This window comes from Ciona intestinalis, unplaced genomic scaffold (genome assembly GCF_000224145.3).
Source record: "Ciona intestinalis unplaced genomic scaffold, KH HT000150.2, whole genome shotgun sequence".
NCBI classification, from domain to species: Eukaryota; Metazoa; Chordata; class Ascidiacea; order Phlebobranchia; family Cionidae; genus Ciona; species Ciona intestinalis.
This window is the reverse complement of record NW_004190472.2, coordinates 73,084-93,531: the sequence shown is the minus strand read 5'-3', so window position 1 is coordinate 93,531 and position 20,448 is coordinate 73,084. Positions and strand designations below refer to the sequence as shown.

Here is a 20,448-nt window from a genome sequence, read left to right as displayed (position 1 = left end):
GACCAGAATCTTACCCTGGTTACCCATATAGAATATAATGTATATATATACAATACTGATGTAATGGGCCAACTCTGGCCTAAATCCCAGGTTCTTAACAAGGACCTCACCCAAATAGAATAGAAGCCACAATATTTAAAACTATATCAGTCAATGTTTGTGCATAAGTACCTTCATGTCTTCCAGCAGGTTATGGAACTTTGTTCTTCTATCATAAACCACAGATTGGCCCATCTCAAACCTGGAGAAAATAAGATACTGCCCTGCGAGCTCGGCGATGCCAGGAGGGCGAGTGATGTATTGGATCGCTGAATCCCAAACGATGACTCGGCCAAATCGTGCGCTGACTGCGGCAAAAATATCGAGTTCTTCCAAATTATCTTCGTAAAACAACATCTCCCCGTAGCTGTTCTTGCGCCATAATGTATTGGTGTATGTGACAGTGGAGTAACCATTGACAACAGAGGTACAATTAGGTGCAGGTGTGTCGCTATGGACCAATGTCTGGTCACCACGCCGAACGATTCCAGAATAAATTTCCGTCATTTTGAAACCTCTAAAAATTTAATATTGTTAAAAATACTAACAAACCAAATTTTACTGTTAAAAGTGGTAATTTATCGAAAAGTTTACAACATTTAACGAAAATATTTCAGTTATACATAAAATATGCAATAAGTTTGGTCCTTTACTTTTATACAACAATAAAACTGGATTAAACCAGTAACATCCTGTATTAAATAATAACTTTTATTCGACTCTTCGATTATTGGAGCGAAGATTAAAAAAGGATATAGCAACAAAACAACAGTTGTAGGAATTATATAAATAAAACTTACTGGTCTATGGTTAAAGGTGGTTTCATTGACGTTACATTGGCAGATACGGTGTCCACCATCGCCTTAAGTATATGCCCTATCCTGGTTGCACTCATGAGTGTTGGATCCTGCCATGATTTCCATGGAACCCCATTCCCATTGTCGTACTTTGCATTTGGGTCTTTGATATGTTCGTCAAACTGTACAAACCTCCAATGGTCATCCATGCTAAAGTATTGCCTTGTAGCAGAAAGAAGGGAATATGGAATGACATTGTCAAAAACATAAACCTGAAAATAAGCAGATGGGGAACTGAAATCATATTTTCTTTTAAAAGTGAGTTATAAGAATAAAGTGAATTAAATAGGTATTTATTTATGCAGGGGTCAAATATTAATATGTACTTACGAATGTTTAAAGTCCCATTGAAAATTGGTACAAAACATGTAAGATGTATTGGTTCTTAAACATTGCTTATTTTGCGTCCTGTTTTTACTTCAAGGTAGCAAACATAAGACATTCAGTAAATAAATATCAATTTTATAAAGATCTTTTATATAGGTATTTATTTATATGTGGGTGTGGCAAATTAATATGTAATAACAAAGGTAAAAATGTTTATCAAGAGTAGAGTCTTTAAATATTTTTCTATATATAACTATATAACATTACTCACTTTTCGACCCGTTTTTGAAGTATATTCAGCTTGTAAATGTGATGTTATGAACTCTGGTTCTGTCAGTTTGTTTGAGTAATAATGAACATTCACATCATTTCGTGATTCAACATTTAAAATATTTAAACCACAAACCAACAAACAACACACAGTCTTAACCAACATTTTAATTGGTTAATTTCTGCAGAATAAAATATTGTTTAAAAATTGATCGGATTTTAGGCTTGATAAGAAACACAAAACACAAAAACAGTAAGAAATACAAAACACAAATGTAGTTTTTCTTATGTGAAACTGACGCTAAAGGTATAATTACATTAGATTCAACAAATTCCACAGAACACTTTCTACAGAAAGACAATACTTGTAAAAATTTATTAGATTTTAGGCTTAAATAAGAAACAACAAAATAGTATAAAAAACTGTAGTTTTATATGTGAAACTGACGCCAAAGGTATAATTACATTAGTTTAAAAAAACTACAATTTACAGAACCGTATTTTATAGCTATACCGTATACTTTCATTTTTTCTGTATTCTAATTTATTTTCGATGTGTTATACTTAAAACTAATAACAAAGCATACATTATACTTTCTACTGTTAAAAAATCAATGCTTTTCTTACTTTAACTACAAGACACCTAAATTTATATACTGTACCCAGAGACTTCCAGTTACTGATTAACTAGTAACTGTCCCAGACTATAGAGATTAATTCGTTTTTTACAGTTTAACTAATCTACACTGCACGGACTTTGCTGCGCGACCACATGGTGATAAAAGGAAGCTCTGTATGGCAAGCAGGAAGTCAGGATAATTAAGTTTCCTGGACTGAAGAAGCATTCCTTCTGCGTGCGTGATGGCTAGAGCTTTTATTGGAGTTTTATTTACATGGGCTTTTTTTACTGAGTGATAAATGCTTAGCGTCACGTACGCGGTGTAGATAGTTTCGATCAATCTATTTGGTTTCGACGAAAAAATGCGCTAAATTGGGCAATATTTTCTTAGTACGTGCTTCAGAATGGACCAGTATCATGTTACTTGGCACAAAAATAAACTAGAAAATACTCACTTTTAAATAGTTGTTGTCGTGTATGCAAAACACACGTGTTCGATGAAAAATTCAATACAATATTTTTTTTGTTTTGACATTGGGAAAATCCCCTTAAAAACGATTACAACCGACGTCGATTTTAATTATGTAACGTAAACACATGCACATTTTGTGTATTAAATTAGCGATTTTATTTATGGTGTTTACACGTAAGAAAATGTGCAACCTATTTACGTACAAATTTGTATAAACACCGAGCTATATCGTATTATAGCAGAAAGCAGACCATGGGTGGCATTTTCGACCACCGACTAAACTAGTCGGCGCCGAAATCGGCCGATTAGATTTCCACCGACCAACTTCTGTATTAAGCAATGCATAAAAATTGACTTTTTATTAGTAGGCCGACTAAAAAAAACGCGGTAACCAATAGTAACCGCGACCGACTAACTTTGGTCGGTAGTTTCTACTTTTTAGTACGGTACTTACATACGTAAGTCGTATACCATTAGAATAAAGGCATATTAATGCATTGTCATGGTACTACACTAACTATTCAGTCGCACGAGCACGAGAGGACAAAATCCAGTCGCCTAGAATAAGATCGATCATTTTTTTCCGGTAAGTTCATAAGTGTATATTGGGAAACTGTAAGCAATATTTTAACGCTGTATTGTTTTCAATTTTGTTGTAAATTTGCATTAAGTTGTGTGCAACGTACGTAGAAACTGGTTAAATGTATTAAAAACGAACGTTTTATACAGAAAAACGTCTTTGAATTACGTAATTGCTCGTCAGGTGACATAACAATTACAGAAGAGAAAATTATTTTAATTGCACCTTGTTACGTTGCGATTACCGCCTGGTAAACTACGATCATAGGATTATCATTCAGACGTTTTTTGATTCATTTCGGGCGTGTTTTCTGTCTAGAATTTAGTGCTTGAATATTTGTTACATTAACGTTTGGCGTTTTTATTTGTTTAGTGGCAAGCCAAGGCAATAAAGCTGTTTGTTTTTGCAGTTCAGAACCCATTAACTTATTGCCCACAAAATTTATTTTGGACCACAAGACTAATATTAGTGTAATATTTATATATATATATTTTTTAAAACTACAGTTCTAAACTACAGTTTTCATCAAAATTTAAAAATTATATATATATATATATATATATATATATCATTTTTAATCTTGCATTTTTATTTGGGAGTAAATATTTTTTTATATTCTAATACTACTACAATTGTAAACTACAGTTTTAAATTAATCTAAAATTTTGTACATATATATGCTGCATGTTTTGTTTACTTTCTAATCTTGTATTTTTATACTTTTTTAATCTTGCGTTTTAATTTAGGAGTTAAAAATGGACCTAAAGGGTCGAATTCTTGTTTATTCAATATCTGGCTGTCCGCACTGCAAAGCTGCCAAAGAAAAATTAGATTCGTTAAACTTGCCGTATAATGATGTCAATTTGGATAACCACCCGGAGCAAAGGTGACTGTAGTGTAAAATTTGAGTGTATCTGTCACATCTTTTTATCTAAAATGTTATTTAATTTTGTGTTTCATTCATAAGTGAGTTTTAACAACTGGTGTTTTACTGTTACTGCTCGTCTTTTGCCTTTTATAAACTTTCCTGTTCTTCGTTATCGTGACCGAGGGACAAATTAAATTTCATTCATTCAACTAAGTTATTTGATGCTTAAGTAAAATTAACATAAATTATATTCTATATGAGTGAGGACCTTATGGTCCTAGGATTTGGGTCAGATTTGACCCATTACCCCAACACCCAGAACATTGATAGTCATTATAACATGGGTGTTCTGTTGTAAACACCACGTGTCCAGTTATAAGTTGTTTTATTAATGTATGTAACTTTGCGTGATTGTTTTTTAATATGGGTAACAATTTAAACAACTCATGCTCAAGGACAAATAAATTGTAACAGTGACGAGCCTTGACGAGCCATGAACCCATAGCATTTGGGTTTAGACAACCAGGCTAACCGTTGTGCTACGGCACCGAACATAAGAAAACTAATGTTTAATTTGACTGTTAACGACAATAAATGTAAAAGAGATGGAAAAATTAGTAATCTATTTGTCTGTTATCTTCAAATGGTATGGTAAAGTAAATTGTTTCTAATCAAAATTCCATTAGACTGAGAACGCTAATCTCCAATTCAAATCCTATTGGAGTATTTGTATGTAAATATTTTTCAATGAATACTTTGTTGCTTTCAGGCATTATGTAATACCTGAATCACCTAACTTTTTATTTAAAAAAATCTTGAATGTTTTTACCGTTGAAGCAATTTTAAGTAATATAGTACAGTGGGGGAAGATGGGACACATTTTCATCCTATTTTCTTGTTCCATTTGGTAGCAAACAAAAGACCATTCGAAGAATTATAAAACCACATCCTTACGACTTTCATAGACCGTTGTTAATTGTTTAAAACACGATCAGGATATTTGGATATTATGGGCTAAATGTGTCCTATCTTACCCCACAGCACTATATTTTATAATATCTCACTAATATAATTTCAAACAGAGACATCATGATGAAACTTACGGACCAACGTTCTGTGCCGCAAATATTTTTCAACGAACATCACATTGGTGGGAATGACAAGTTTCAAGAATTAGTGAGAATTTTATTAAATAGCCTATATTTTGGCATACATAACATATTTTTTATTTGTTTGAAATTTTTAGAATATCTCATTAATTCAAAATAACCAAGAAAGGGAATTGGTTCTTATTTTAAGTGTTAATTGATCACAACAGTACATTTTAGTTTAACTGATAAAAATATTCATATGAATGGATGTAACTTGCTTTATCCTCGCGTGGCCGGAAAACGACAGTCGTTATCACACGGGTTTAACACCTCGTGCCAGCTTACGAGTTACCATGTATGTTACTTTGTGGATGAAATATATCTTTATTCACGGTCTTAATTATGAATAAATAGTTTTATATTGTGGTCACTGTAAATACGACTTCTTGTGTTTTGTAGGTTATAATAGGCAATAATTGGCATTAATTATCTTGTATTGCTTATCCCACACAGAGTAAAGATAGGTTGAATGAGTTGATAGAGCTGGTTAAACATAATGAACCACCTCCAGATTCCCCACAACCTGTTATGGAATCAAACACACATGATGTTCCAGGTATCATCTCAATATTTGGTCAAATCTTGTTTTTTTTGTGTCAAAAATAAAGAGCACAATTTGGTAAAAAAATAAAAAGTTTTTAGAGATAAAAAACAAAACTTTTTAATGTTATTTAAATTGATTATTTTTATCAAAATTTTGTTAACAGTCCTTAATCAGAATATTTTTGGTTGGAATGTAGTTCTTACCGTAATACGTAATTTACTTCAAATAAACGTAATTTACTTCAAATAAATTTTGAAACAGGTGAGGTGAGACCTTGACTAGTAGCTTATCAACTAATGGAATTTAATGACTGTATATTTTAAAGGGTCCAAGAACCACGTTCTAAAACAAACAAAAATTATTGACAGCATTCTTTCTAAATCATGACCTGAAAATTTAATTTGAAAATGATTGCCCAATTTTAAAACTGTTACTCCAAAAATGGTAAATACTTCTATTTTACCCCGGGCAATATTCTGTTTTTCTGTAATATAATGTTTCTATGACTTAGCATACCGTATGTGAAACAAAACCCCAAGTGCAGATTTAGAAGGAAAATATTCATATTTAATAAAATACTTGAAATGGATATTGAATTCGGCGAACCGTTATGTAAAAAGTTATGCAGTGACAGTTTAGGTAATAAAGTGTTGCACAATAAATTTCTATTTTAACAGTGTTGAGCAATGTTTTTGAATTTCTATTTTAGCAGTGTTGAACAATGGTTTTGTATTTCTATTTTAGCAGTGTTGTGCAATGAATCTTGATGATTGTGTTTCTATTATTGCAGTGGTGCGCAATTTTTTTATAATAGTATGTATTTCCATTTTAGCAGTGTTGCGCAATGATTTTTATTGATGATGTGTTTAATTTTACAGTGTTGCCACCTGAGGAAGATGAAATGTCGGCTTTAGTTCAAGATTTCAGCGAACAAACTGAAATTATTTACGACCATCGGTAAATAATAATTAAATAAAGCTGTCTTCAATATTTTGTCTTCTTTTATATGAAAATGCCAAAAATTAGGTCCGATTTTAATAGCTTAAATAATTGTAATTTGTTAAAAAAATGTTTAAGCAAAAGTGTAATTTGTTAAAATCATTAATTCCATTTTTACTGGGTTTGCAAAAAGTTTAATAGTGGCATATTGTAGTAGGCAGTATTCCTAAGTAAGTATACATGGGGTATACCAATAAGTCCAATATTACCTTATTATCCCCTAATATAATTTTAATTTTCAGTCGTTTCTTAACAAATGAGACAAAGTCATTTACGGGGGAAGATTTGATCACCTATATCACAATTAAAAAGAAGACAGGTATGAATTAAACCGGTGATTCATATATTTATCTAATGTAGGCGTTGCATCAATTAATTTCCATGGATTGAATGATTAATGTTGGATGATTTATCTATGCTTTAAATATTGTTTTCCTAAATTCAAATTTGAATATAATTATGTAGATTCCATATGGTTGTGGTCCTTGTTGTTAAACATGCGATTTAGGGCAGAGTTGGCCCATAACCTCAACATTGTATTTGCACGTTCTATTATGTACGAGTGAGGTCCTTGTGATTTAAACCAGATTATTCTCATTACCCCAACACTCTGGCCACCTATAAATAAACACAGTAAATTTTGCAGAGTCATGCTACTCACTGTAAGAGTGATGCATAATAAACAATCATATTTAAACCTTACATAAATATATACATTTAATAATATTTAAACCACATACTGTATTACAAGAAGAATGTAAAACATTCACCACCAGATAGAGATTCCGCTAAAGAAATTGGCCAAGAACTGATCAACAAGAAGTTTATGGCAGCGGTAAAAAAGGTTCAAAACATGAAAGATGATTCAACTCTATATCGCTTGCTCCAACATTGGCCTTCAAATGCATTGAATGCTGGCTTAACATCCTACAAGGCATTGACTTCTGGTATGAATCTTGAGTTTTTACTAAATAATTTTTATCCAAAAAATGAAATTTTAATTGAAACTCAAAATGTAAGCGTTTTAACTAAATAATGAAATGTGATCCAGTTAAATCCTTTAATTTAAAATTTGTTTATCTGATTAATTTTTCGTTCAAGAACTTTTCTACCCTATTACAGACAATAGCAGTGGCGCAGCCAGGGGGGTTTAGGGTGTCGCGACCCCTCCCCCCTTGGCCCTTTTAACCCCCCAAAAAAATTAATTAAAAAAAATTTTTTTTTAAATATTTCTGAAAACTTTTTGATTAAAACTCCTCCTTATTTTTTTCTGGCTGCGCCACTGGACAATAGTATAATGATGATGTAATAAAACACTTTTGAAGAACGGTTTTCTGATACAAGAAGTTAAACTTGACAAAGTCTCACAGCATAGAAGATAAAATATTGTTTAACATAATATATTACTTTTGCTATAAATATCTATTTTTAAAAGCATTAAAACAGGTGTAATATTTTTCACAGCGTCAGAACTGTCTTTGTTGATAAGGAAAACAATATTACATCTCTATGGTGACTTTCTTTCCAAGGACGGCAAACATGTAGATTACACGGGTATCAGTGAAAGCGTGAAGTTTAAAGATTACGTTGAACAAGTTGCTCAACTGCAAAGGGCACAGGTGTGATGGGAACTAACTGTGGTTCCGGTTTACATTATGCCTAACTATTCTTATACACCAGACACACATAATGTATTTCTATTCACCTCATGCTCACTGTCGAGTTATAACATGGGTGTCTTCTTATACACCAGACACACATGGTGTATCCATACACCTCATGCTCACTGTCGAGTTATAACATGGGTGTCTTCTTATACACCAGACACACATGATGTATTCATACACCTCATGCCCACTGTTAAGTTATAACATTGGTGTCTTCTTATACACCAGACACACATAATGAATTCCTATACCTCATGCTCACTTTCGAGTTATAATAACATTGGTGTCTTCTTATACACCAGACACACATGGTGTATTCATACACCTCATGCTCACTTTCGAGCTATAACATTGGTGTCTTTGTACACCAGACACACATGGTGTATTCATACACCTCATGCTCACTTTCGAGCTATAACATTGGTGTCTTTGTACACCAGACACACATGGTGTGTTCATACACCTCATGCTCACTGTCGAGTTATAATAACATGGGTGTCTTCTTATACACCAGACACACATGGTGTATTCATACACCTCATGCTCACTGTTCATTTATAACATGAGTGTCTTCTTATACACCAGACACACATATGGTGTGTTTACAAAAATCCGCTCAAAATCACACACAAAGTTATATTTGTGGTTACTTGTAAGCTGACACGGGGTGTATGAAACGAAAATCGTGTTATATAAAGACTGTTTTTGCCCCGCCATGGATAAAAGTAACATTGATTCATCCACACAGATAGATGACATGCCAAGACAAGAGAGCTTGGCTTTCTTCATCAACATATACAACGCACTTGTTATTCATGCGAATATCAAACTTGGCTTCCCAGAAACTACTTGGCAAAGATACAAGGTTGGTTCTTGTTTATTAGTTCATTAGGGAAATAGGCCAATCCTGACTTAAACTCAAGACCAATGGCGTGCCTCGCTGCAGGACCTCACCCACATAGAATAAAATGGAAATAGACCATTGCAAAACTGTTAAAGTATATTATATAGTAGTGTGGGGGAAGACGGGACACCTTTAGCACACAATATACAAATATCCTGATCGTGTTTTTAATAATTAACAACGGTCTATGGAAGTCGTGAGGATATAGTTTTATGATATTTTAAAGGTTCTTTGTTTACTACTAAACTGGACGAGAAAATAGAGTTAAAAGGTGTCCCATCTTCCCCCACCCTAATGTATATATGAACTACAATAATAGAGGAAAACTTAGAATATAATAACCTCCTTTCAATTGTACTGATAAATGAGTGTGGCTTTGGTATATGACATTCTATGTATCATTGAATACCATCAGACTTGGTTCAATAAAAACATGATCGGTAATGTTCTGTTTGGAAATGGGCACTAAAACAACAAGAAAATGTATCCTGCCTATTTTAGAAGATATAAATTATCAGCACACAGTGTGACATGGTATGGCATAAAACACTAATATAGATGCTTGCACAATTGAATTCGAAAACTTTGTTAAACTTTGTAATATACGGTTTTGAAACAGAATATTTTATTCTGCCAACATTATTAACATTAATAAAGACTGCTTGTTTAGAAGATTACTTATCAACATACATGGTTTGGCAATGAGACCAATAATCAATATAGATGCTTGCTTTACAAAATTGAGTAGGGAAACTTTTGTTAAATTCTAATGAGTCTAATCTACTGTTTTGAAAATTAACACTAAGACTAAAACAACAGAAAATTGCATTTTGCCTGGTTTTGCTATTTTAGAAGATGGTGATAAATTATATACACATGGTTTGGCATTGAAAACATCAATATAGATGCCTACTTTACACAAATGAGGGAACATCTTATACAAGCACAAGGTCCATTATTAACCCTGCATTAAAATTTAATGAATTTAAATTGGGTTTGGTTAGCCAACTGTACAAACAATTTATTCTCGAGCCCTATTATTAAAACATGGCAGCTTTATGAAATGGGTTTATGACGAAATGAAGTTTGCTTGTCACTTATAATGAAGAAATGCTTTATTTTTATATTTAACATTTAAAAAATAAAAAGATGTAGCTTTATAAAAGTAGGTTTAATATGACTAAATGGCATTTGTAAATAAACTAAAAAAAACTAAATAGCATGGCAGCTTTATGAAATGGGTTTATGACGAAATGTAGTTTTACTTTTGGCTTATAATGGAGAAATGGTTTTTAATTTCACATTTAAAATATTTTTAGTTTTTTAACGACGCAAGTTACATCATTGGTGGACATAAATTTAATTTGCAAGAAATTGAGAATGGAGTTTTGAGAGCAAATAGAAAGGTGATACTAAATATGTTTATAACTTGATGTAGAGTTTTATTCTTTACATTTGTTGGTGTAACCCATTTCGTTTGACATATTTAAATAAAACACAAGTACAATTTACCCTTTTACGCGGTTTAAACAGATGTACTTTTGCTGCCAATCCTCCAACTCTGTGGGTTTTTTTTCTGTTTTTTTGCCGTGTATGCTAACAATTTGGACAACCCATATGTTCATTTGAATAAATGAATGAATATCTTGCCCAAGGACACATTTGCCCACAATGGTAGCAGCGTCGAGCCTTGAACCCATTACCTATTGGTTACAGGCAGGTGCGCTAACCACTTTGCCACGGCGCCAGACATTTCCCTTGAGATGTACCAATATATAGTGTGTCTAACTTATTTAACTTCACCAGGGTGTTGGTATGATGGTGAAACCATTCTCGAAATCTGATCCACGACTTCAGTATATCCTCCAACCAAATGAACCTCTCATACACTTTGCATTGGTTTGTGGAGCCAAGAGTTGTCCACCTATTAAAACTTATTCTCCAGATGTGAGTAGGAATAAATTAATGTAACTTATGTATTCTCCTGTGTCTGGAAAACAAGTCTTTGTTAACACGGATGTTCTGTTTTATGCACCTCGTGCCGCTTACAAGTTACCACATATGTAGCTATTTATCCTCGCATGGCAAGGCACTGCCAGTCATTATATCCTAAGTGTTCTGTTTCATACACCTCGTGCTCTTTTACAATTTTTCATGTATGTAACTTATTTATCCCCGCATGGCGGGGCAACCAGCCGTTGTAACACGGGTGTTCTGTTTTATACACCTCAAGCTCTTTTACAAGTTTTCACGTATGTAACTTATTTATCCTCACGTGGCGGGCAACCAGTTGTTGTAACACGGGTGTTCTGTTTGATACACCTTGTGCCCTATTATGATGTACCACCTATGTAAACTTGTGTGGGTGTTTTTTATTATTTTTTTGGATTCTTTTTTTGCGCCTCCAGATAAATAACTTACATTCAATCATAAGTATCATTTACCAATACACAGAATATAGAAAATCAGTTGAAATTGGCAGCAGCTTCCTTCCTTGAGGGTGAAGATGGTTGTAGAGTGGACAAGAAACAAGGTCTCATTGGTTTAAGTCTTATATTCAAGTGGTATAAAGAAGATTTTGGCAACACGCCCCATGAGGTAAATGGAATGAATAATTTTATCAAATTTATTTATCCTTGCATTGGTGGGCAACTACAGTTGTTATACCATGGGCGTTCTGTTTCACACGCACCTTGGCCCGCTTACAAGTTACCACATACGTAGCTATTTATCCTCACGTGGCAAGGCACTGGCAGTTATAACACAAGTGTTCTGTTTCATTCACATCATGCCCGCTTACAAGTTATCATGTATGTAACATCTGGGTGTTTTTTTCCTGTATGGCTGACATTTAAACAACTCATTAGTGACCACTGGGTTACAGCAATTGAGAGTTATTGCATAAAAACACAAAGCAATGATAAATAATCACCGTACTTTTAATGCTTAGTTGCCTAAATAATAAGAGCTGGTATTTTAAAAATGTTTCAACAAGGTTTTATAGTTACTAACCGCTGCATATATATGTGTATGAGAAGTATGAAGACACCACATATGGCGTGAAATCAGAAACAGTTTCCCTGACAAAGGAGAATGAATAGCATTCATAATAACCATTGTACTTCTATTGTGAAGTATACAGCCTGCTTTTGACAAAGTAGACATCAAATAATTCTATTTAAATAGGAGACTGACGATGCCATTTAGGCAAAATATATATTTCTTATTATATACAATTGGTTGGACTTGATTTTTGTCTGGTACGTATTTAGTAGCACCAGATCTTAGACGGCAAATGTTAATATTATTTTCCCACTTTGTTCTGGTGCTTCCCCCATGTTTTGTGTTTTTCTCTTAAATAACCATAAAATCAAGAATTTTTTATAAATCCTAAAAACTTTATTTAATTCAAATTGCTAAGATGCCAATGTTTCCAAACAAACAAAAAACATAAATCGAACTTTATTCATTACTAGTAGGATATTTTCCCAAACATTGAAAAATTGTCAGCCATACATTAAAAACAAAAACAAAAATACATTCTGGTAAACCGTAAACAGGCACAAGCTGTATAAAAGAGAACACCCTTGTTATAACGACTGTCATTTTCCGGCCATGCTAGAATAAAGCAAGTAATATCATTTATGTGTATTCGTTACATCATATACGCAAGAAAGTAATATCATTTATGTATTCGTTACATCATATACGCAAGCAAGTAACATAATTTACATATATTTGTTACATCATATACGCAATAATAAAGTTGTACTTCAGGTCTTACTATGGGTAAAAGAACACATGCCAAATGGATTGAAGAAACAAGATTTAGCACTTCTATTGGACAAGAATGCATATAAACTAGTTTACCTACATTATGACTGGGGTTCAAACAAGAAATAAAACTTTTTTTCTCACAATATATAATATTAAGTGCAGGTACCAAGCAAAAACTGGTCATAATTTTGCAGGTTTAGTTTTTCTTTATAATTCTGTTGTTGATTGTGAAGCTGTAGCGTAACTTCCCCAAACACATTACACTCAGTTGTCACTTTAAAACATAGTTTGTCTTGAAATAATTTCAAACTCGGGATATTTTCTGTGTCAATTTTTGCAACGAATTTTTCCACATTCAACACAGAAATAACATATTGCATCATAAGATGGCACGCCTCCGTCCCAAAGCCGAGCTTTTGATATTTGGTCTCTGCAACCATCACTGATATTTCAGCATCCTGTTCGTGCATATAGACATTAATATCGCCCACCATGGCTCCAACATCATCTTGTTCGCTTAAAGTTTCTTGGGTTGGCTTTTGAATTCGCGATTTACAGAATTCTCTGGAATATATAATGCTTGTTATTTTATTATATTTCACTGTCAAGCTCGCATTTTTAGGTTTTTTGCTTGTTGCAACTGAGAAATATTGCAATGTATATTTGCTTTTATTAATACAAATTATAATCTTTGCTATTTTCATGCAGTTTTTTAGATAATTTCTGCCCAAAAAATAGATAATTTCTGCCCAAACTGATGTGCAAGTGTGGGTTGAATTATATATTCCGCATGTCAGCTTTTACTTTTGGTTCATTATTTTATTGCTGTTTTTGCCTTGCGAGGTGAGAAAGCAAGACAATTTTTGATGCGTCGTTTTTTATAACATTCTGGTTGCAAAGTGAACTTCACAGTGTTATGTAAGCAGAATTTGCAGGTATGAAGTTGTGTGAGTTCCATTTTCAAATGGTGTTAAGTTTACGGATTGTTAGTGACATGTAAATTGTACAGATTGATGTACTTAAGACTGGGCATTTGAAATATTTTAAAATTAAGAGAATTTTCTGTTTCCAGTGAGCAGAATATGGTATTCAACAAAATTATTTTTAGGAAAAATTAAACCGGCATATATCCAAAATTGATTAAGCCAGAAATGCTTTTTGGAGACCAGAACTATGGACAAACTTTTATGACAATCTTAACTTCAATGTCTTAGAACTAACGATTTAAATAATTCGTACTGGCTGATGTTAACCATAAATTAAATAAATGCTATATCATGTTATTCATGTATGTTACTTTGTGGGTGATTACTTTTATTTATGTATGGCTGACAATTTGTACAACCCATTAGTGACCACTGGGTTGGAGCAATTGCCAATAAGTGTCTTGCCTAGAGATACATAGGCCCACAATGGTAGCATTGACGAGCCTTGAACCTATAACCTTCTTGTTAAAGGCTAGCGTGCTAAAAACTGGGTGTTAGTGAAGAGTCTTTCCCCCCCCACCTTATTTCCTAACCCCTATAACCACTAGCCCCCTAACCGTTAACACCTAACCCCCTAACCTAGGGGTTAGTGGTTAGCAAATAAGGTGGAAGGGGATTCTTTACTAGCACCAAAAAGTGTGTCACAGTGCCAGTGAAAAAATCTGTTTTATGTTAACCAGAGCCACATCAATTGTAATGTGTTTAAACTATATGCGTACAATATGTCATTACCTCCATTTTGAAAGACACAGAATAATAAACGTTAGTTTGTTTTCATCTTTAGACCACGATTCTTGCATTTCGTATTCCTCATCTAAAGTCAAAGGTTCAGAAGCAGTTAATTGTTGCAGTGTAGGCGACTTCATCCATTCGTGATATTTCAATACATGGTGCTTCTTATAAGGTACCAATACAACTTCGTCGCCCACTAACGCAACATTTTCGTTGACTTTCATATTTTATTCTTCAATTACGTGAAGCATATTTTTTGTAACTCCTCGTAGCAGGGAAATGCCCGTAGGTGATACAAGACAAAGTCAAAATATGATTTGTCCCCATTCGCCCATACTAAAATTTTGACCAGTTCAACTGTTATATTTTACTTATTATGCAGTTTAGACCTAAAACGAACGCGAACATAATCAACATATACTATTGTTAAATGCGCAACAGTCTATGAGAGTCGTGAAGATACGGTTTTATAATTCTTTGAATGTTCTTTGTTAACTAACAAATGGGACGAAAAATTATAATGAAAAGGTGTCTCGTCTTCCCACACCCTACTATATTACCATAAATTAATATAGGCAATTATGTTGCACTCGGCGACCCAAACGGCCACGCGTCTGAAAGTGATTATTACTTATTTAATTTCAAGTCTCAACCCAGGAATGTGATTGTTGACAAACCACTTTAACGCCTGGGGCAAAATATTCGCATCTACCATGGGCCGTCTACACACAAAGGATTACGTGTATTGATGTCATTTTTGCCAGCATTGTTCGAACCAGATTTACAGCCGTAATATCCGTTAGAAATACACACAAAATAACAAGTACTATATTAGAAGCTTACAGTCAATAAAGGGGGTTAGTAATTAGTGTTGGTAAAAGTCCAGAGAAAAATTTTACCGGAACTATGATCAAGGCATTTTAATCTAGCTTTTTACCGTGAACTATAGAATTCTTACGTTATTTACCAGATTAGAAAGTTCTTTACAGTTTTTAAAATTCATTTATGACAATATTCCTAACAATATTCACTCGTTGCTTATCTACGGTATGTATTATTTAGAACAAGTCTTTAAGTTTTCCCTTTTTTTTCTTTGTTTTGTAACCTAACTATGCGTTTATATATTCTAACAGACAGTTTGAGAATATATCGCATTAAAATTGACTGCAATCAAAGACTTGGAAATAATGAAATCTACAATCTACGTTGCTCTTGTGCTGGTGTTTCTATTTCAATCTGCTTTGGGACAAAATTCTGATGACGTCATGAGGACACCTGACGAAGAGACGAATGATGAAGATAAAAAAGGCGAGTCAAACATTATGTATAGTAGGGTGAGGAAGATGGGGCACCTTTAGCACATAAAATAGAAATATCCTGATTGTATTAACAACGGTCTATAAAGTCGTCAGGATACGTTTTTAAAATTTTCTGAATGTTCTTTGTTTACTACCAAATGGCATAAGAAAATGGAACGAAAAAGTGTCCCATCTTCCCCCACCCCACTAAATGTATATATATATATATATATATATATATAAGGGTCTGTAGTTTACCAGAGTTGGAATGTGGCGACAATCTGATCCTAAATCCCAGGTCCACTGGTGACCCTTGATGTAGAACCTCACATTTTTAGAAGAAAATAAAAGTGGTTTAACCATAAATAATCATCACTAAGTTACATATAGTGGGATGGGGGTAGGTGGGACACCTTTTCATTCCATTTAGTAGTAAACAAAACATATTCAAAGAATTTTAAAACCGCACCCCTACGACTTCCATATAGACTGTTGTTAATTGTTTAAAACACAACCAGGACATTGTGTGCTAAAGATATCACGTCTTATCCCACGTTACTATACGTGGTAACTTGTAAGCTGGCACGAGTTGTATGGGACAGAACACCCGAGTTATAACGACTGTCCTTATCTCGCCACGCAATTAAGGATAAATATGTTACATAGATTCACTCATATTAAACTCATTCACTCATATCCCATCGATGCCCCATCTTACCTCGCTAACCGTATCCCATCCTACCCCACTGCTGTATCCCATCTTACCCCACTGTTATATCTTATCCAACCCCACTAACGGTCTCCTATTTTACCTCACCAACGATACCCCCATCTTATCCCACTAAAGATATCCCATCCTACCCCACCAACGATATCCCATCTTATCCCACTAAAGATACACCATCCTACCCCACCAACGATGCCCCATCTTATCCCACTAAAGATATCCCATCCTACCCCACTTTCCACATAACTTACTTAATCTCACATATATTTTACAACCTACAGACGCAGGCGGCAGTAACAAGGTCGTGGTACTTGGTGTAGCTTTATCGGCCTCTGTCATGGTAGCCGTGGCTGGTATATTTATCGGGAAATATTTCCACGTTGAGAAACTCCTTTGTTGTTGTTGCAAGAAAAAAACTGCCGACGAAGAAAAACTCGATACGAATCCGCTAGGTGACGCTGGGTGGTACGGTTCTGATATCAACAAAGAGTCGAACATGTTTATGACCGGACGCGTGGTAAGACACATATAGTAGAATGAGGAAAAGACGGTACACCTTTAGCACATAATATTCAGTATTCCTGATTGCGTTTTAAACAATTAACAACGGTCTATGCCGTAACGGAACGGTTTTGTAATTCTATGTTCTTTGGTACTACCAAATGGGACGAGAAAACAGACTGAAAAGGTGTCCCGTCCTACCCAAAACTACTATATATCTTATGCTTGTTTATTTTACGAATTGCAAGCTATTTATTTTTTATCCATGCATTCTGTATCGCATATAATGCATTACGCACAATTTTTCGCACCGAATTGATAACGCAATGAAGCCGATAATGTTTGTTCGAAGCAGTTATGTTTGTCCCGTTTAAGTGTAACGTTATCTCAACTAAATATATATACTACTGTGGGGTAATGGAGTGAGCTTATAATGTTAGATATTTCGTAATCGTGTGTTAAACTAATAAAAACACTCTTTTAAAGTCGTAAGAATAGACGAGCATTTATATTTTAAACATAGTGTCTGTTTACTACCAAATGGGACGATAAACGAAAATAAAAAATAGACTATAGCTTGCCCCAATCTATTATTATATAACATAGTCAATACGTGTCCCTTAGGCGATAATAACTTCTTTCTTTACCGAAACGGATATTGATTTGCAAACATAATGTATCCTCTAGCGACGTTTCGAAGCTCGTTAATGACGTTGAATTTATGTTCGATATCTTCGCTATTGTAGTTATTTATTTCTCCCAAGCTAATTTCTGCGTTTTGTTGTGGCTAAATTGAATGCCTAATTCGATTTTAAATTAGTTTCTTTCATGTGGTCCTTTATTTGCTGCAGAACGGAGCATATTCGGCAAACGAGAACTTTAAAGGAGATGAGAAAAAAGAAGAAACAAAAAAACAAAGTGAGTCGAAGCGCTCACACGGACCCAGGCGGGCACCGGTTTTGCCCTCTTCCACGAAGCACAAGAAGTCAAAAGCGACATCAATGACAGTGAATATAGAACCGGTTGGATTCGGCGCTTGTACAACTCACATAGCAGCGGATGGATCACTTGTTAAAGCGCGAGCAGTCGAGGAGAAATTCAACCAAACTCCTGCAACTGAAAGTCAGATAACTAGCTATAACTCAGAGACGAGCTATAAGGCCGCAGCCAGTCAACATGATGATATTTTGTTTTGATTGCTCTGTAATTTTAGTTTATTTAATATTCTTGAAGCGTTCCACTCTTTATTGCAAGGACAGTGCAAGCTACGTCATCTCGGCGAATCATAAAAGCAGCGACAAGATGGTTTGTTGGCCACAATAAATGTGCAAAGTTATTCCTGTTTAACGATTTCTATCCGCGGTCTGTTGTTGCGTTAAATTGTATCAAACCTTTATTAAAACACAACTGCGTTATATGGAAAGTAGTTGGGAGTGAGATAGTTAGCATTCTTGAGTGAAAGGTTCATTCGTTAAGGTCTTACAAGCTCACATGCTTTCTGTATATCGGATTGAAAAGTAATGTTTGGCTCCGTTTAACAATGACCTATAATACGAATTTTAAAATACTTTTATCACATATTTTCCTAATATCCTGATCATGTTTTGCACATTTAACAGCGGTCTATAGGGGTCGTGAGGATACGGTTTAATAGTTCTTTAAATGTTCGTTGTTTACTACTAAATGGGACGAGAAAATAGAAGGAAAAGGTGTCCCATCTTACCCCAACCCACTTTATTTATCGAGCTTAAGGAACGGGGGTTCCAGCTAAAATCAAGCTTTACCGTTAAATTAACTTTGAATGAAATTTATATTTACGGGAACGCTTCATGTCACTATACGTCACCCATAAAGATAAAACGAGATTATACCCTAACTAACTAACTAACTATATATTAACGAGTGGTTTGAAAGGTTACACACCAAACACTGCGGTAGTAAATATATATTTACACAAACATCGTTTCGATCCTTCTTGCCAATAAAGGACGACTCACAACCAGGTCTCTCTAACTGCTGAGTTATAGAGTTTATGTAAGGATAATATCTTGCTTTTGCATATATAGTAGGGTGGGGAAGTAGGGACACCTTTAGCACATATTATCCAATTATCTTGATCGTGTTTTAAACAAACAACAACGGTCTATAGGAGTCGTGGAGATACGGTATTATAATTATGTGTTCTTTGTTTGTTTTTACCAAATGGGACAAGAAAAAAATAGTAAAAAGGTGTCCTATCTTTTCCCCACCTATACTCTTTATAATATATGTTGACATACGGTGCAGGTTTGCATATTGTGTATTGATAGGTAAATACCTGACTAACTGTTGTGTTAAAAGTGAATGTGTTTCGTTGTTGAGATGCCTTTAACTGAAATCGAGATTGAAGGTGTCCAGGAATCCTGGGAAAAGGTTTCTTCAGGTGGACCGAAAACAACTGGACTTATCTTGATGGAAAAGTAAGAACGTTTTAAGATATCCTAAAAAGCAAGCACGCTTTTGTTTAAAAAGCACGCTTTTGTTTGATACTTTAAGTCAAACATTATTTACCCTCAACTTGTTCTAGGGTAAAAAAACATTTAAACAGTAGGGTGAGGGAAGATTGCATACCTTTTCATTCTACTTTCTCGTCCCGTTTGGTAGTAAGCAAAGAACATTCAAAGAATTATAAAACCGTATCCTCATATACAGTTGTAATATCTTGAAAAAGGAACCAGTTATTTGTTTAAATAATTTTTTACCAGTTATTTGTTTAAATAATAAAATAACCGATATATAGCTTAATGTAAAAAGACAAATGTGGCTTAAGTCCCATGGCGTGTCACACTGCTATATGGCTTTAATATCCCTTTATTTACACAATGTGTAAAATATATGACTTGCATAACATATATAATGTACTAGTCCCTTATTTGGCCATCATTATAAGAAATATCATATAGTAGGGCGGGGGAGGATGGGACGCCTTTTCATTCTATTTTCTCGTCCAATTTGATAGTAAACAAAGAACACTCAAAGGATTATAAAACCGTATTCTCACGACTTCTATGAAACGTTGTGAATTGTTTAAAACACGGTCAGCATATCTGGATATTACGTGCTAAAAGTGTCCCGTCTTCCCCATCCTACT

At 34.2% G+C, this 20,448-nt stretch overlaps 5 protein-coding genes across 6 annotated transcripts in view; 3 read left to right on the top strand and 2 right to left on the bottom strand.

Annotated features, from left to right (window-relative positions):
- LOC100186758 overlaps positions 1–1,677 on the bottom strand; it is a 6,903-nt gene extending 5,226 nt beyond the window's left edge. Inside the window, exons 1-3 of one of the 2 annotated variants that reach the window (XM_026839079.1) lie at positions 1,495–1,677; positions 840–1,108; positions 172–556 (exon numbers count right to left, since the gene is read on the bottom strand). In XM_026839079.1, coding sequence (XP_026694880.1) covers positions 172–556; positions 840–1,108; positions 1,495–1,659 — 819 coding nt within the window. In that variant the 5' untranslated portion in view covers positions 1,660–1,677. The remainder of the gene's footprint in view (positions 1–171; positions 557–839; positions 1,109–1,494) is intronic. The other variant, XM_026839078.1, reaches the window with a different exon arrangement.
- A 1,155-nt stretch (positions 1,678–2,832) lies between these two features.
- On the top strand, positions 2,833–13,828 carry LOC100179648. The gene is made up of 13 exons (XM_002119602.4): positions 2,833–3,170; positions 3,911–4,050; positions 5,115–5,208; positions 5,637–5,739; positions 6,606–6,684; positions 6,969–7,045; positions 7,503–7,673; positions 8,191–8,345; positions 9,142–9,258; positions 10,617–10,703; positions 11,104–11,244; positions 11,752–11,895; positions 13,075–13,828. Exons 2-13 carry the CDS (start codon positions 3,920–3,922, stop codon positions 13,198–13,200), a joined length of 1,425 nt encoding a protein of 474 aa, XP_002119638.1. The 5' UTR covers positions 2,833–3,170; positions 3,911–3,919; the 3' UTR covers positions 13,201–13,828.
- LOC100177307 (N-acetyltransferase 9-like protein) lies at positions 12,931–15,182 on the bottom strand. Its single transcript, XM_002119499.5, has 2 exons — positions 14,793–15,182; positions 12,931–13,638 (listed from the first exon to the last, which is right to left on the bottom strand). Exons 1-2 carry the CDS (start codon positions 15,014–15,016, stop codon positions 13,227–13,229), a joined length of 636 nt encoding a protein of 211 aa, XP_002119535.1. The 5' UTR covers positions 15,017–15,182; the 3' UTR covers positions 12,931–13,226.
- A 640-nt stretch (positions 15,183–15,822) lies between these two features.
- Positions 15,823–18,731, top strand: LOC100185162. Its single transcript, XM_002119394.4, has 4 exons — positions 15,823–15,839; positions 15,926–16,100; positions 17,099–17,334; positions 18,170–18,731. Exons 2-4 carry the CDS (start codon positions 15,980–15,982, stop codon positions 18,512–18,514), a joined length of 702 nt encoding a protein of 233 aa, XP_002119430.2. The 5' UTR covers positions 15,823–15,839; positions 15,926–15,979; the 3' UTR covers positions 18,515–18,731.
- An 862-nt stretch (positions 18,732–19,593) lies between these two features.
- The window catches only part of LOC100181975, a 3,773-nt gene continuing 2,918 nt past the window's right edge, over positions 19,594–20,448 (top strand). Inside the window, exon 1 of the mRNA XM_002119265.4 lies at positions 19,594–19,777. Coding sequence (XP_002119301.1) covers positions 19,662–19,777 — 116 coding nt within the window. The 5' untranslated portion in view covers positions 19,594–19,661. The remainder of the gene's footprint in view (positions 19,778–20,448) is intronic.